At 20.2% G+C, this 16,237-nt stretch overlaps 2 protein-coding genes across 4 annotated transcripts in view; one reads left to right on the top strand and one right to left on the bottom strand.

Moving 5' to 3' along the window:
* The window catches only part of LOC127290183 (uncharacterized), a 124,293-nt gene extending 120,350 nt beyond the window's left edge, over positions 1-3,943 (top strand). For all 3 annotated transcript variants that reach the window (XM_051318616.1, XM_051318614.1, XM_051318615.1), the window contains 2 exons: positions 1,454-1,802; positions 2,275-3,943. In XM_051318616.1, the coding sequence (XP_051174573.1) occupies positions 1,454-1,802; positions 2,275-2,496 (571 nt within the window). In that variant the 3' untranslated portion in view covers positions 2,497-3,943. The remainder of the gene's footprint in view (positions 1-1,453; positions 1,803-2,274) is intronic.
* Positions 3,944-4,801: 858 nt separating this feature from the next.
* LOC127290175 (BTB/POZ domain-containing protein 1-like) lies at positions 4,802-15,285 on the bottom strand. The gene is made up of 6 exons (XM_051318604.1): positions 15,056-15,285; positions 10,817-11,494; positions 10,241-10,400; positions 6,103-6,260; positions 5,523-5,757; positions 4,802-5,004 (listed from the first exon to the last, which is right to left on the bottom strand). The coding sequence occupies exons 1-6, from the start codon at positions 15,283-15,285 to the stop codon at positions 4,840-4,842; spliced, it is 1,626 nt and encodes a 541-aa protein (XP_051174561.1). The 3' UTR covers positions 4,802-4,839.
* Positions 15,286-16,237: the final 952 nt, after the last annotated feature.

Genomic DNA, 16,237 nt, shown 5'->3' with positions numbered 1-16,237 from the left:
CATTCAATTTAATACGATTTTACATACGATTCAATACGCTTTTAAAGTGTTCTAAGTGGTTGTATGTGGATGGTTAAAAAATTAACAAAATGGTAAAAAATTATGAAAAATAAAAATATAAAAAATTACCAACATAAGAATCTACCTTACCGATTGATGGTAAATATTTTTTTTTTGAAAATGTAAATATAAAAAATTACCGACATAGAAATCTACCTTACCGGCTGATAGTAAAACAGTTTATTATAAAATAAAAATATAATCATTACGGACATAGAAATCTATCTTACCGGCTAATGGAAAAGAATTTTTATATAAAAAATTACTGACTGACTGATGGTAAAGAAAATTTTTTGAAAATATAATATTACCGACATAGAAATTTATCTTACCGACTGATGGTAAAACAGGTTTTTCAAAAATGAAAATATAAAAGTTACCGTCGCAGAAATCTATCTTACCGACTGATGTTAAACAGTTTTAATAAAGTTGGTAAAATTTCAAAGCAAAATTCTTTACTATCAGTAAGGTAAATTTCTGTGTCAGTAATTTTTTATGTGTTCATTTTTCAAAAAAAATTACCATCAGTCGATGAGGTAGATTTCTATTTTGGTAATGTTTTATTTTGTCTTTTTTTTCTATAAACCTATTTTACCAACAGTTGGGAAGGTAGATTTCTATGTCGGTAATTTTTTTTATATTTTCAAAAAATGGTAAAAACTGTTTAGTCATCAGTCGGTGTGGTAGATTTCTATGTTGGTAATGTTTTATATTGTTCTTTTTCTACAAACCTGTTTTACCAACAGTTGGCAAGGTAGATTTCTATGTCGGTAATTTTTTTTATATTTTCATAAAAATGGTAAAAACTGTTTAGTCATCAGTCGGTGTAGTAGATTTCTATGTCGGTAATATTTTATATTGTTCTTTTTCTACAAACTTGTTTTACCAACAGTTGGCAAGGTAGATTTCTATGTCGGTAATTTTTTTTATATTTTCATAAAAATGGTAAAAACTGTTTAGTAATCAGTCGGTGTGGTAGATTTCTATGTTGGTAATATTTTATATTGTTCTTTTTCTACAAACCTGTTTTACCAACAGTTGGCAAGGTAGATTTCTATGTCGGTAATTTTTTTCATATTTTCATAAAAAATGGTTTAAAAAAATTTATATTTTCAAAAAATGGTAAAAATTGTTTTACCATCAGTCGGTAATGTAGATATCTGTGCCGGTATTTTTATATTTTGAGGAAAAAAAAGGATTTTATTGAATCGTATGGAAATGAATAGAAACGCATAGAATTGAATAGAGTAAAATTTTTTTTTTTTTTTTTTAATTTAATAATTCAATTTTTAATTTAATTTTTCTATTTTTTCTCCTTTCTCTCCTCTTTTTTTCCCATTTTTCCTTTTTTTCCCTCTCTTTCTCTCTTTTTCTCTTTACATGTCTGGTTCAGGACAGAGCCTCAGGAGGAGGTAATGATGATGACGACGACAATAAAACGTATGACATATCGAGAGATGCAAAATATAATAAGATTGGAGGGCGGTGAGGATGGTGTTGCTGTTGATTGTTGTCCAACAATTGAGGAAATGTCCGAACCAGTTGGTGGTCGCAATCGTCAAGATATGTACGTTGAATTGTATCGTGATGGTGAAAATGCACAACGTTTCTTTGAATACTCATGTCGACCCGATGTACTCGATAAACCATGTCGATTTATTGATCGAAAATTAAATGAACAATCAAGATGCGTTCAACAATTCTCCTATTCTTATGCAATTATTCAAAGTTCTGAAATTAAGGTAAAAAAAAAAAAAAAAAAAAAAATAACTGCCCCTGGGTAATGATTTTTCCCCTCGTACATCAATGTAAGACTGGTTGCCATTTAAGACCCCTATTGGAGAGCAACAAATATTACATCAGTGTTAGCCATAGAGAATTTATTTTTTTATTCGACCAACACTGATGTAATGTTTGTTGCTCTCTAACAGGGGGCTTGAACAGCAATCCGTCTTACATTTTTGTATAAAGGAAAATCATTGCCCAGGGGCAATTCTCTTTTTTTTCTCTCTTATTAAATTAAAAAAATATAAAATTACGTTGTTTTTTTTTTTCAATGAAAATTGTCCCAAGACGCCTGTTTATAGGCGATTCGATGGTAAATATCGGATTGCCTATAAACAGGCGCCTTGGGATGATTTTCTATTTAAAAAAAAAAAAAAAAAAGAAGGAATTTATTTTACCTGTTTTTTTTTTTTTTTTATTTTTTTGCAGGATGGAGAACACACGAGGCATCATCATCGGCAACATCATTTTCCAGCGTTTCCCGGAAGTGCAGCGGCAAGTGGCTCATCTTGGACATTGGATTATATTAAAGTAAGAAGTGGTTGCAGCTGTGAAATTACGCCCAAACCGAAGAAGAAAAAATTTGCGGCAATGAAAGCCAAACGAACAAGAAGCAAATCGCGACCGTCTCGTGACGATTTAAATGATTAATTAAATTAATTACTATTTAATTAATTTTTAATTAATTAATTACTATTTAATTAATGTTTAATTAATTAATTACTTTTTAATTAATTTAAAAAAAATTAATTAATTAAATTAATTCAAAGAAAAAAAAAAATTGCTTCTCTCTGCCAAAAAGAAACAAACACACGAAAAAAAAAGACTATTATTTCGCGATAGTGCGCTAGTTTTATATCGCTGTTAATTTTTTTTTATAAATAATTTTTTTTTTTTTAATTATTTTTTATTATTTATATCCAAATTATACATTTATTAGACGTGCGGCCAGTTCATTTTTTAATAAAAATAATTCTAATATTCTCCCACTCCCACCCCCTGAAGAAATTATTTCTAGCCAAAAAAAAAAAGGGGGAATTTTTAATTTTCTCAAGAATTTTATTAGAGAAAATTAAAAAATAAACGCCCCTTGGAAATAATTTCACTTTTTGACACGAGTGTATATTGGATTATCGCTCTAAAGGCGGTTTTTTTTAGCCCCTTTTTAAGGACTATAATCTTTACATCCGTGTTTACCAAAAAAAAAAAAAAAAAAATGCCTATAAAAAGGCGCTGAAAATTTTTTTTCTCTTTTTTGAATTTTAGAAAAAGAAGAGGAAATTTTTTTTTTCTCTTTCTACAATTAAAAAAAAAGGAAAATGTTTCTCTTTTTAGAATTAAAAAAGGAAAAAAAATTTTTTTTCTCTTTTTAGAATTTCAAGAAAAGGCAAAATTTTTCTCTCCTTTTAAAAATTCCAAAAACAAAAAAGGAAAAAATTTTCTTTTTTAGAATTAAAAAAAAAAAAAAGAAAAAAAAAAGTAGAGAGGCCTTTGAAACTCGTTACCACGTGAAACTGGACGTCGATTTTAAAGAAAAGAAAAAAAAATAAAAAAAAAAAACATGACAAAAAAAATAACCCCGCGTAGTGTATTAAAAAATAAAAAAAAAAAATTGTATTGTTCTAGGTCTCTATTTAACGATTCGTGTTATCGTTATTCGTGTTCTAATTTATGTAAAATATATATAGAAAAAGAAAAAAAATACGCTCCGCTACAAATTAATTGCAGAATAGTCGAAAGTCATCGAAAAACGAAAACAAAAAAAAAAAGAAATTATATTAAAGAGTAGAAAAAAAAGCGAATCTATGTTTAATATATTATATAAATATATATATATAGTCAATGGCAGGGAATGATAAAAATTCTCGTTTAGAAAAAAGAAGCTTTTTCTGCCTTTTTAGAATTTTGTTTTTTTCAATTTTTTATTTATTTTATTTTTTTTTTTTTTATTCGCTTTCTGTGTATATTATTACAGGTAAATTTTACGACTTTTGCAATTCTGTACTGCCATGTAAACTTTGTACATAAAAACGACATTAACTAAAAAGTAAATTTTTTTTCTTGTTTGGTTTTTTTTTCAAAAAAAAAAAAAAAGAAATTCACATTCCACTTCCTTAAATTAAATCCAAAAAAAAAAAAAGAGGGACGTTTTTTCCTACTATAAGAAATTTAATCCTCAATTTCAAATAATAGAAAAAGTAAATTTTTTCTTTTTTTTTTTGTAAATTAAACGAAAAATATAATTTTTTTTTTTTTTTGTACAAGAAAAATAATTTTTTTTTTTCTAAAACAAAAATAGATTTTTTTTCTAAAACAAAAATTATAACCTTTTTTTTCTCTCTCTCTCTCTCTCTCTCGTTTATACCTAAATATAATTAAAATTAATTTTCATTTTGGGCTCAAAATAATTAATTTTTTTTTTAACAGCGAAAGAAAAAAATTTTTCAAATAAAATATTTTTCTTTTATCGCTTTAGAAAAAAAAAAAAATAAAAAAATAACAGCGCCTAATAAATAAAATTTGTACATAATTTTATGACTAATATCATTTCACTAATATCATTTTCAAATAATTATATATTCTATATAAATTTATAAAATAGAAAATATAATATATATATATAATAATAGATTTTTTTTAAATAGAAAAAGAATAAATAAAAAAAAATCACTGGGTTAAAAATTAAAACAAAAAAAAAAAAAAAACTTTTTTTTGACACAAAAACAAAAAAAAAAAAAAATACTTTTTTAATTTTGAAAAAATAGAAAAGAAGAAAATAATTTGTTTATATTGTGAAAAGTTTTTTTTTTTTTTTTTTTTTTGATAAAAATTTTCACAATTTCACTTTATTTTCTTTTATTTCTTTTTTTTTTACTTTTTTTCTTTTCTTTTTTCCTTTTTTCCTTCTTTTAATTTAATGAAATTCAACAAATTTTAATAAAAAGAAAGAAAAAAATTAATTTTCAAATACCTTTTTTTTTTTTTTGTTTTCTTTTATAATGTGTAGAATATTAATTCGGGAATTTGTCCACTTTCAACGCAAGTGCCATTATTACCGCACGCCTCAAAATTAAATTGAAATTTCACTTTTTTCTGACCTGAATCACAATCGACGGTTACTTTTCGTAGACCCTTTATACCATAATGTGAATCTGGACCCTGTGGAGAAAAAAAGCAAAATTTAAAACATTTTTTTTTTTTTTTCTTTTTAATTTTTCCACAATTTTTTCATTAGAAAAATTTTATTTCACTTAATTTTATCAAATTCAAAGTTGCAAAAAAAAAAAAAATACAAAATTTCAAAGAAGCAAATAGAATTTTTAAATAATTGAAAATGTTAATAATATAAATAATAATAATAATAATAATAATAATAATAATAATAATAATAATAATAATAATAATAATAATAATATGTTAATAATTGTAAATCCTGTTAAATTAAAAACAATATTCAACTATTAAAAATCAAAAAAAGTTATTTACTTAATTATTTAGGTAATTAATAATATTTAAATAAATTTAATTTAATTTAATAAAAATTAATTTCCAAAAAAAAAAGTAAAGAAAATTTGTTTTAAAATTAGAAAAAAAAAAGAGAAAAGAAAATGAAATGAAATATTCTGTTGAAAAATGAGATCTTGGTAATTTTTTTTTTCTTTTTTTTTTGTACTTACATCAAATTTGGCAGAAGCTGTGTAAACTGTATTTGGCAAAATTTCAATTGGTTCTTTAAACATAAGACGATAAGTATAATTTGAGCCGTCACAACTAAAACTCGTTGAATTTGATGAAATCACTTTACCCGATGCCGTGTGAATTAATTCAATAACCACATCGTATTCGGCTGGACCATGAAAACTTCCATAAACACCATAGCCGACTAAAAATATTTTTCTATCCACGTGAAATCTGAAAAATGCAAAAAAAAAAAAAAAATGAAAAAATAGAGAAAAAATTTTAAAATATCATTTAAAAAAAAATGAAAAAAAAACAGAGAAAAAATTAAAACATCATAAAAAAATTTGAAAAATAGAGAAAAAAAATTATAAACATGATAAAAAATGTACAAAGAAAAAAAAAAAAAAATGAAACATGAAAAAATTGTATAAAAAAAAATATGAAACATGTAAAAGCTACAAAAAAAAAAAAATATAAAACATTTAAAAAATGTACAAAAAAAAAGAAAAAAATAAAAAACATTAAAAAAAAGAAACAAAAAATAAAATAAAATAAAAATTTCAATACTAATCAAACCTGATTCTATCGCTTATTCCTTTATAACCCCATTTGACTTCAGTTTGTTGAAATCGACAAACAGTTTGTTCTTTGCCCATCATACGACAACGGGGCATTGCTTCGAATCCAACACGAGGTTTTGGATTCAAAATAAAATACAAAAACAACGAAACGACCTGAAAAAAAAAAAATTAAAGAACAAAAAATTATTAAAAAAAAAATTAATCAAAATATTTACAAAATTTGTTATAATATTATTTTAATTTACAATATTTAACAGGGTGTCTAAAAACTGATAGGAAAAAAAATATTCCCTATCATTTCCCCCAAAACAGTAAAAAAATTTTTATTTTGATCAAATAAAATTTATTTTGATACATAATTAAATCATTTAATTGTCTATTGAATAAATCCACAATTAACAGAATTTTTATTTAACAAAATTCTTAATTAACAAAGTTTTTATTAGAGAAAATTTTCATTCCAACTAATTCTTATTTAACAGAATTTTCATTTAAGAAAAATTCTAATTAGTTCTTTTTTTTTTTTGTCAATTTTTCAAGACATAAATTTCGTTAAATTGAAATTACATTAATTTAAAATTTTTAAAAAAGTATTAGAAAAAATGGTTTATAAGAATTCTGCTAAATAGAAATTCTTTGAAATCGAATTTTAGTTAAATGAAAATTCAAAATTTTGCATAATATAAAATCCACTTTATATACAATTTTGCTAAAAAGAAATTGAAAATAATTTAATATTCTATGCCGTAAAAAATTTTATACGTTAAATGTGTGGGTATTAGCATTAAATAATAAATTTCAATTTAAAATCAACTAAAATTTAATTATTTTCAAAATTTTTAGTCCAAAATCGCTTAAATTCAATTATTATCCAAAATTTCAATTAAAAATTAACTAAATTCAATTATTTTACAAAATGTCATTTGAAATTCAATTATTTTAAAAACTTTCTATTCAAAATCAAATAAAATTCAATTATTTTCAAAATTTTTCAGTACAAAATCGAACAAAATTCAATTATTTTCCAAAATTTCAATTGAAATTCAATTATTTACAAAAATTTTAATCCAAAATTAACAAAAATTCAATTATTTTCGAAAAATTTCAATTCACAATAAATTACAATTTACTTATTTTCCAAATTTTAATTGAAATTCAATTATTTAAAAAAAAGTTTAATCCAAAATTAACAAAAATTCAATTATTTAAAAAAATTTCAATTCAAAATTAACTAAAATTCAATTATTATCAAAAATTTCAATTCAAAATCAACTACAATTCAATTATTTTCCAAAATTTCAATTATTTTTAAAAATTTTAATACACAATAAACTACAATTTAATTATTTTCCAAATTTCAAATAAAAATTAATTATTTTCAAATTTTTCTATTTAAAATTAATCAAAAATTTCTTTTATTTTCAAAATTTTTAATTCAAAAATTCAATTAAAATTTAATTGTATTCCAAAATTTCAATTAAAAAACAATTATTTTCAATATTTTCAATCCAAAATTAACAAAAATTCAATTATTTTACAAAATTTCAATTTAAAATCTTCTAAAATTTTCCATCTCAAATTTTTTTAAATTTAAATAATTCCAATTATAACTCTTCTGAAATTTTCAAAAATTTTTAATCCAAAATTAACAAAAATTCAATTATTTTCAAAAATTTCAATTCACAATAAATTACAATTTAATTATTTTCCAATTTCAATTGAAAGTCAATTATTTTAAAAAAAGTTTAATCCAAAATTAACAAAAATTCAATTATTTCAAAAAATTTCAATTCAAAATCAAATTCAATTTTTTTCAAAATTTCATTCCAAAATTAACTAAAATTCAATTATTATCCAAAATTTCAATTAAAATTCAATTATTTTCAAAATTTCATTCCAAAATCAACTAAAATTCAATTATTATCCAAAATTTCAATTAAAAATCAATTATAATTCAATTATTTTACAAAATTTCAATTTAAAATCTTCTAAAATTTTCCATCTCAAATTTTTTTAAATTTAAATAATTCCAATAATAACTCTTCTAAAATTTAATTATTTTCAATATTTTCTATTCAAAATCAACTAAAATTCAATTATTTTCCAAAATTTTCAATCCAAAATCAACGAAAATTCAATTATTTTCAAAAATGTCATTTGAAATTTAATTATTTTCAAAACTTTCTATTTAAAATCAAAAAAAAATTCAATTATTTTCAAATTTTTCAGTCCAAAATCGACCAAAATTCAATTATTTTCCAAAGTATCAATTGAAATTCAATTATTTTCAAAATTTTCAATCCAAAATTAACAAAAATTCAATTATTTTCAAAAATTTCAATTCACAATAAACTACAATTCAATTATTTTCCAAATTTCAATTCAAATTCAATTATTTAAAAAATTTTCAATTCAAAATAAACTGATATTCAATTATTTTCAAAATTTTCAATCCTAAATCAACTAAAATTCAATTCTTTTACAAAATTTTTGAATTCAAAATAAACTGAAAATCAACTATTTTGAAAAATTTAAATTTGAAATTCAATTATTTTTCAAAATTTAAATTAAAATTCAATTATTATTCAAAATTTCAATTAAAAATCAATTATAATTCAATTATTTTACAAAATTTCAATTTAAAATCTTCTAAAATTTTCCATCTCAAATTTTTTTAAATTTAAATAATTCCAATTATAACTCTTCTAAAATTTAATTATTTTCCAAAATTTTCAATCCGAAATCAACGAAAATTCAATTATTTTCAAAAATGTAATTTGAAATTTAATTATTTTCAAAACTTTCTATTTAAAATAAAAAAAAAATTCAATTATTTTCAAATTTTTCAGTCCAAAATCGACCAAAATTCAATTATTTTCAAAAATTTCAATTCACAATAAATTACAATTTAATTATTTTCCAATTTCAATTGAAAGTCAATTATTTTAAAAAAAGTTTAATCCAAAATTTACAAAAATTCAATTATTTAAAAAAATTTCAATTCAAAATCAAATAAAATTCTATTATTTTCAAAATTTTCAGAACAAAATCAATTAAAATTCAATTATTATCCAAAATTTCAAATAAAATTCAATTATTTTCAAAATTTCATTCCAAAATTAACTAAAATTCAATTATTATCCAAAATTTCAATTAAAATTAAATTATTTTCAAAAATTTCAATATGAAACCTTTCTAAAATTTAATTATTTCTAAAATTTCCCATCTCAAATTTTTTGAATTTTAATAATTCCAATTATAACTTTTCTGAAATTCAATTATTTTTAATTTATTTTTTGAAAAATTCAACTATCTGAAATCATTATTGGCTTAAAAAGTTTTCAAATTATTGTTTAATTAATTTCAATAATCAAAATTGTAAATCTTTGGAAATTCAATTACTTTTAAAAAATGTTATCCAAAAATTATTTCATAAATTATTTTTAATTCTGTTAAATTTAATTATTGTCTGAAAATTAACAGAATTTGTTTTAAATTTAATTATTTCTTCAAAATTCAATTTTAATTCTTTCAAAATTATTATTATTTAAAAAAAAATTTATTTAAAAAAAAATTTATTTAAAAATCTGTAAAATTTGATTAAGTATTGCCTGAAATTTTTTTTGACCATCAAAAATTAAAAACTATGAAAAAATTTTTAATTCGAATAAATTGCTTAAATCAGGCAGATTTTCTAGTACATTAAATTTCAAATTAATACAATTTCAATTTAACGGAACTTATGTCAGGAATAATTGCATAAAGAACAATTTTTTTAACAGAATAAATAGTAGTAAATAATTATTTACTTAATGAATATATATCACATGCTTAATAATTTGAGTGTGAATGCCAATTTTTTAAATTGCATTTGCTTTTGAGAAAAAAGTAAAATTTTTTTTTTTGAAACTAATAGTAACTTTAGTTTATTTATCAAAAATTCCGGAAAATTAAAGAAATTTCCTGATTTTTTCCCTGATCGTTAGACACCCTGATATTTTAATAATAAAAATTAAAAAAAAAAAATTTTATTTCAATTATTGAATTAGAATTTTATTTTATTTTTTTTTTTTATTTTTTAACTATTGAATTAGAAAGAAAAGGAAAAATAATTTGAATAAATCATGAAATACCTCCTTGTCAGTTAAAAGACCAGATTGAGCTGGACCACTTGCAAATTCCTCCATTGACATTAAAGGAAAACGAACAAGTGAAAGAGCTCGTCCCAATACTGATCGTTGATTATCCGGAGTTACTGGAAGTTGTTGCCTCACACATTCTGCTTCTGACCATCTGACAATAAAAAAAAAAAAAATTCTTTTCACCAAAATTTTCTAATATTAAAATCGTTTAATTTTGAATTTTATAATTTTTATTTATTTTCTTTTATTTCTACGAATTATTAATTCGTACAAAATTAATTAATTACGAATTATTAATTCGTACAAAAATTAATTAATTACTAATTGTATTTGACAGAATATTATTAAAATAATGTATCTGAAATAAATAAAATATTTAACCCCTTAACTACGATGACGACAATTTTGTAACGTCAAATTGTCGTTATCAGCAATTAAGGAATTAATTCAACAATTGATTTAAGTTTAATTCAATATTAATTTAATATGTTTAAAAAATGTCCCTTAAAATTATTGGAAAATAATAATTAATTTTGAAATATTGTCATTAAAAAAATTAAAATTCACCTGACAACTGCTTGAAAAATTTTCGACTCTCTCACACGTAGTGTATCTCTTTCTAAAACAACAATAAGCGTTTCAATATCAATATCAATAAAATTATCAGCATTTAATGCATCATTCGTTGATTTATCAATTGTATCAAGACAAACAGCCGCCAATTGTGGTTCATCAAATAATCTTGCTTGTGCCAATAATAAAAATGCATTATCAGTTGTTAAATTATTACGTAAAAAATCAACACAATGTTTTTCAAGTGGTGATACGGCATATTTTTTTGCCGTATATAATGTTGTCATTACATTTTCAGGATCAATTTGTATTTCATCAGTATAAAGAAATAATAATACAGCAAGAAATGTTGCCGGTTCAACGTCAGGTACTTCAATTTCAACTGATGCCGTTGCTAATGTTCCATTAAACATTGCATCAAAAACAGCGCTACCCGATGATAATACTAATTTATGAGCTGGTATTGATTGTTGTTGTGCGCCACGTCCAACGAGAAAATGAACATCAGATAGAATTTCATTATTAAAAAGAAATGCAAAACGTTCGCGCATTGTTGCTTTTGTCCCTTGCCAATTGTAAGTTGCCGGTGGACGTTGTGTTATTCCATTTTCAAGAACATGATTTTGTACTCTTGCCTCTGATTGAGCGTTTGATGTGTTCCTTGGTGGTCGTCTATTAAAAAATAAAATAAATTTTATTTTCTTTAATTATTAATTATTATTAATTTATTTGTTTACTGGCAAAATTAAACGCGCGCCAAATTGAATATTTAATTGTTTGTTATAAAAATACGATTTTTATTGACTTATTTTAATAAAATGCGACATTTTTTTTTTTTTTTTTTTTTTACATTTGAAAAGAAAATTTAAATAAAATACATTTTTTTTTTAGTATAAAATTTATATCTTCTTCAAATCTTCTTCAATTCAATTAATTAACAAATTTTCAACTAAAATGATTCTTCACTAAATTAATTTATTTTTAATAATTTTCATGAAATATATCACAAATTTTTAATTATATCAAAATTATTTTTCAAATTAAAATTTTTATGAAATTTAACAATTGTTTATAATTTAGAAAAAAAAAAATATCACAATAAAATTGAATTATTTTTTGAAAAATTTCAATTCAAAATAAACTAAAATTCAATTATTATCCGAAATTTTAATTCAAAATCAATTAAAAATCCAATAATTATCCAAAATTTAAAATTTAATTATGTACCAAGTTTTCAATTTAAAATAAAATAAAATTCAATTATTTTCTAAAATTTTCTATTCAAAATTAATTATCCAAATTTTCAATCAAAAATGAACTTCAATAAAATTATTATCCAAAATTTCAATTAAAATTCAATTATTTCCCAAAAAAATTTCAATTTAAAATCAAATAAAATTTCATTATTCTCAATTCAATTATTTTACAAAATTTTCAAATTAAAATTACAAAAATTTAATTATTTTCAATTATATTTTCAATTTAAATATCTATTAAAAATTCAATTATTTTAAATTGAAAATACCTACTTTGTAAAATTAATCCAAAAATAACAATAATAAAAATTACTGTCTTGAAACAGAAAAAAATACGTTAATTCGATATAATTAAGTGAAAAAGAAATTGAAGTTAAAGTTTTTAGAAATAATTGAGTTTTGAAAGAGCAATAATTAAAATTTTTTGAACTAATTGAATTTTACGAAATTTTTAATTAAAAATATTCCTAAATTTTTTTCAGTGATTTTTGATTTTTTAAATTAATTGAATTTCAAGTGATTTTTAATTTATAATTTTTGATGATTTCATTAAAAAATTTATTAGAAATTGCGGACAAAAATACAATAAATTGAAAACTTTTTAAGCGAAAAACGGTTTATGATAGTTGAATTTGCCGAAGAATAAATTAAAAATAATTGAATTTCAGGAGAGTTATAATTGGAATTATTAAATTTCAAAAAATTTGAGATGGGAAATTTTAGAAATAATTAAATTTTAGAAGCTTTTAAATTAAAATTTTCGAAAATAATTGCATTTTAGTTGATTTTTGATTTAAAATTTTTTTAATTATTGAATTTCAAATGACATTTTGGAAAATAATTGAATTTTTGGCTATTTTTTATTGAAATTTTTTTAAAAAATAATTTTTTCACAAATTATAATTAAAATATTGAAAAAAAATTGAATCATTGAGCTTTTATTGAATTTTTCAGAAAATAATGGTATTTTAAAAAAAAATAAAATATTTTTTAGAAATAATAAAATTTATAAAAAATTTGAACCAAAATCTTTGAAAATAATTAAAATTTTTGTCCGTTTTTTTAAACAAATACGTATCAAAATTTTTGAAAATTCTAATTTTCACTAAATTGTACTTAAATTTTTAAATATAATTGAATTTTAATTTAAATTTTGAAAAATAATTGAATTTCAAATTTAAATTTTTCAAAATAGTTGATTTTCAGTTTATTTTGAATTCAAAAATTTTGTAAAAGAATTGAATTTTAGTTGATTTAGGATTGAAAATTTTGAAAATAATTGAATATCAGTTTATTTTGAATTGAAAATTTTTTAAATAATTGAATTTGAATTGAAATTTGGAAAATAATTGAATTGTAGTTTATTGTGAATTGAAATTTTGGAAAATAATTAAATTCTAGTTATTTAGAATTGAAACTTTTGAATATAATTGAATTTCAATTGACAGTGTATTGAAATTTCAATTCCAAATCAACTAAAATTCAATTATTTTCCAAGTATTCAATTCAAAATAATTTAAAATACAATTATTTTCTTAAATTTCAAGTGGAATTTAATAATTTTCAAAAAATTTAAATTTGAAATTCAATTATTTTTTAAAATTTTAATTAAAATTCAATTATTTTTCAAATTTTCAATTTAAAATTTAGTAAAATTCAATTATTTTTCTAATTTTCAATTTAAAATTAACGAAAATTAAATTATTATCCAAAATTTCAATTAAAATTCAATTATTTCCCAAAAAATTTTCAATTCAAAATGAACTGAAATTCAATTATTTTCAAAAGCTTAAATCAAATAAAATTTCATTATTCTCAAAAATTTGAATTCAAAATTAATTGAATTTTCAATAATTTGAATTTAAAAGCATCTAAAATTTAATTATTTCTAAAATTTTCCATCGAAAATTTTTTTTTTGAAATTTAATAATTTCAATTATAACTCTAAGGAAATTCAATTATTTTTAACTATTTTAACAATTTTCATTGAAAATTCAACTATCTGAAACCATTTTTCAATTAAAAATGATTTTCAAATTATTGTATTTTGTCCGCATTTTCTAATAAATTTTTAGTGAAATCATCTAAAATTTTAATTAAAAATCACTTAAAGTTTCAATTAATTTCAAAAATCTCAATTTTAAATCTTTGAAAATTCAATTAAATTTTTAAAAATGTTTTCCAAAAATTGTTTGATAAATTATTTTTAGTTCTGTAAAATTTAATAATTGTTTTTGAAAATTAACAATAGCTTTTGAAATTTAATTATTTCTAAAAATTTCAACTTTAACCCTTCGAAAAGGATTATTATTAAAAAAAAAATAATTTTTATTTAAAAATCTGTAAAATATTTTTGTTAAAATAAAAAACAAATCCACTGTTTTTTGGAATATAAATCGACTAAAACGACTTTTTGTGTCTTTAAATTGATTCGAGGCCTGTGTTTTTATAATTAATATTTAGTAGATATTCGTTGGCCCCTGGTATCTTAAAAATTAATTTTGAAAAATAAATTTTTTTCAAATTACTATCTTGTACGAAATTTCCTTGCGCATCTTTTTTCTCATCATAAATTTTTTCTATTTGTATACAATTTTTGAATCAATATACAAGTTTTAAAAAAATTTCGTTGGTAAACGTTGTGTACTTGAGCTTCGTGAATTGAATTTTCGAATTTGGAATTTTAAAGAAACTTATTCCGAAATTTGGAAACACAATTATACAACTTTGGCAAAAATGAGAAAAAGAATTGTCCAAATTTGACACGGCATAAGATTACTATTCAAAAAAAAAAAAAAAACACGTGAAATCAGAAAAGGCCAACTTCAAGTTAGGACAGAAGGACAGATCAAGCATTTTATTATTATATAATTATTAATATAAATAATAATATTAACATTTTTTTTTTTTTTTTGATAATAAAAATTTTTTAAAAACTAATAAATAAATTTAAAAAAAAAAAAGAAAAATGACTCACTCCTCTGCATTTGACGATGATGCTTCACCATGTCGCGATGCAATCAACGGTCCCTGTTCCTCGTCAATCGAAAATGTAAGAGCGCGTCTTGCTCGGGATATCATAATATTACCCGGTGGTTGCATATTATGTGGGGAATCAGTTGAAACATTATCATTTTCCGTTTCTAATCGTAAATGATGTAATCTTGCCACCGCTGTAAAAATATCTTCTCCTGGAGCGTCCGACATTTTTTTTTTTTTTTGTAAAATTTTTCTTTTTTTTGAATCTTTAATTTTCAATATCCATTTTTTTTATACTTTGAAAAAATAAATCCTATATTGTCAAAAAAGAAAAAAATTAATTATTATTATTTTATTGAATTAGAATTTTTTTTTAAATTTATTACGTTTTTATTTTATTTTATTTAAATTAGAAGTTTTTTTTTTTTTTTATTTATTACGATTTTATTTTATTTAACGAAATTTTCTTAATTTGAGAAATAGAAAAAAATTATTTCGAAAAGATTTTTATAGTATTGTAATTAAATTAATTTAAATAAATAATAAATAAAATAATACAGTAATTAACAAATAAACGAGTAAAAAATAGTTAAATTAATTTGAAAAATAGTTAAATTTTTTTATTTATTTAGAATAATAAATAAAATAAATAATATATAATATAATAAAAATACTAAAAATTATAATAATTGTAGTAATATCTAGTAATTATAATAATAATAATAATAATAGTAAAAATAATAATAGAAATCAAAATAAAAATAAGAAAAAATAATTATAATAATAATAACAATAATAATAATAATAATAATAGCAATAGTAATAATAATAATAATAATAATAATAGTTAGCAGTATTAACGTTTTTTTTTAAATAAATAAAACATACACCTTTTTATTTTGTTTAAAAAATTGCATATAATTAAAAAAAACGAACATAACCTACAAAATTTTCTCCTATTCAAAAAATAAAAAGAAAAATAAAAATTCCTCTTCAAATTTACAACAATATTAAATAAATTTCAAAAAGAATAATTGAATTTTTTTATAATTCAAAAATTATTAAATAAATAATAAATAAATAAGCCTAAATAAATTACGAAAAAAAAATACAACATAACCTCTCAAGGACGAAAGAAAAATTATATATATATATATATATATATATATATATATATATA

Source organism: Leptopilina boulardi, unplaced genomic scaffold (genome assembly GCF_019393585.1).
Source record: "Leptopilina boulardi isolate dan_hultmark-lab unplaced genomic scaffold, ZJU_Lbou_2.1 LbouV2_55, whole genome shotgun sequence".
Classification (NCBI taxonomy): Eukaryota; Metazoa; Arthropoda; class Insecta; order Hymenoptera; family Figitidae; genus Leptopilina; species Leptopilina boulardi.
Note: the sequence above shows the minus strand (reverse complement) of the source record. Positions and strands in the feature narration are given on the sequence as shown.

Coding starts and splice junctions, on each gene's coding strand:
- LOC127290175 (XM_051318604.1), bottom strand. CDS start 15,285: ATGTCGGACGCTCCAGGAGAAGATATTTTTACAGCGGTGGCAAGATTA. Junction 6,261..10,240: donor GTCTTTTAACTGACAAGGAG/GTATTTCATGAT, acceptor TTTTTTTTTCAG/GTCGTTTCGTTGTTTTTGTA. Junction 5,005..5,522: donor CAGCTTCTGCCAAATTTGAT/GTAAGTACAAAA, acceptor TTTTCTCCACAG/GGTCCAGATTCACATTATGG.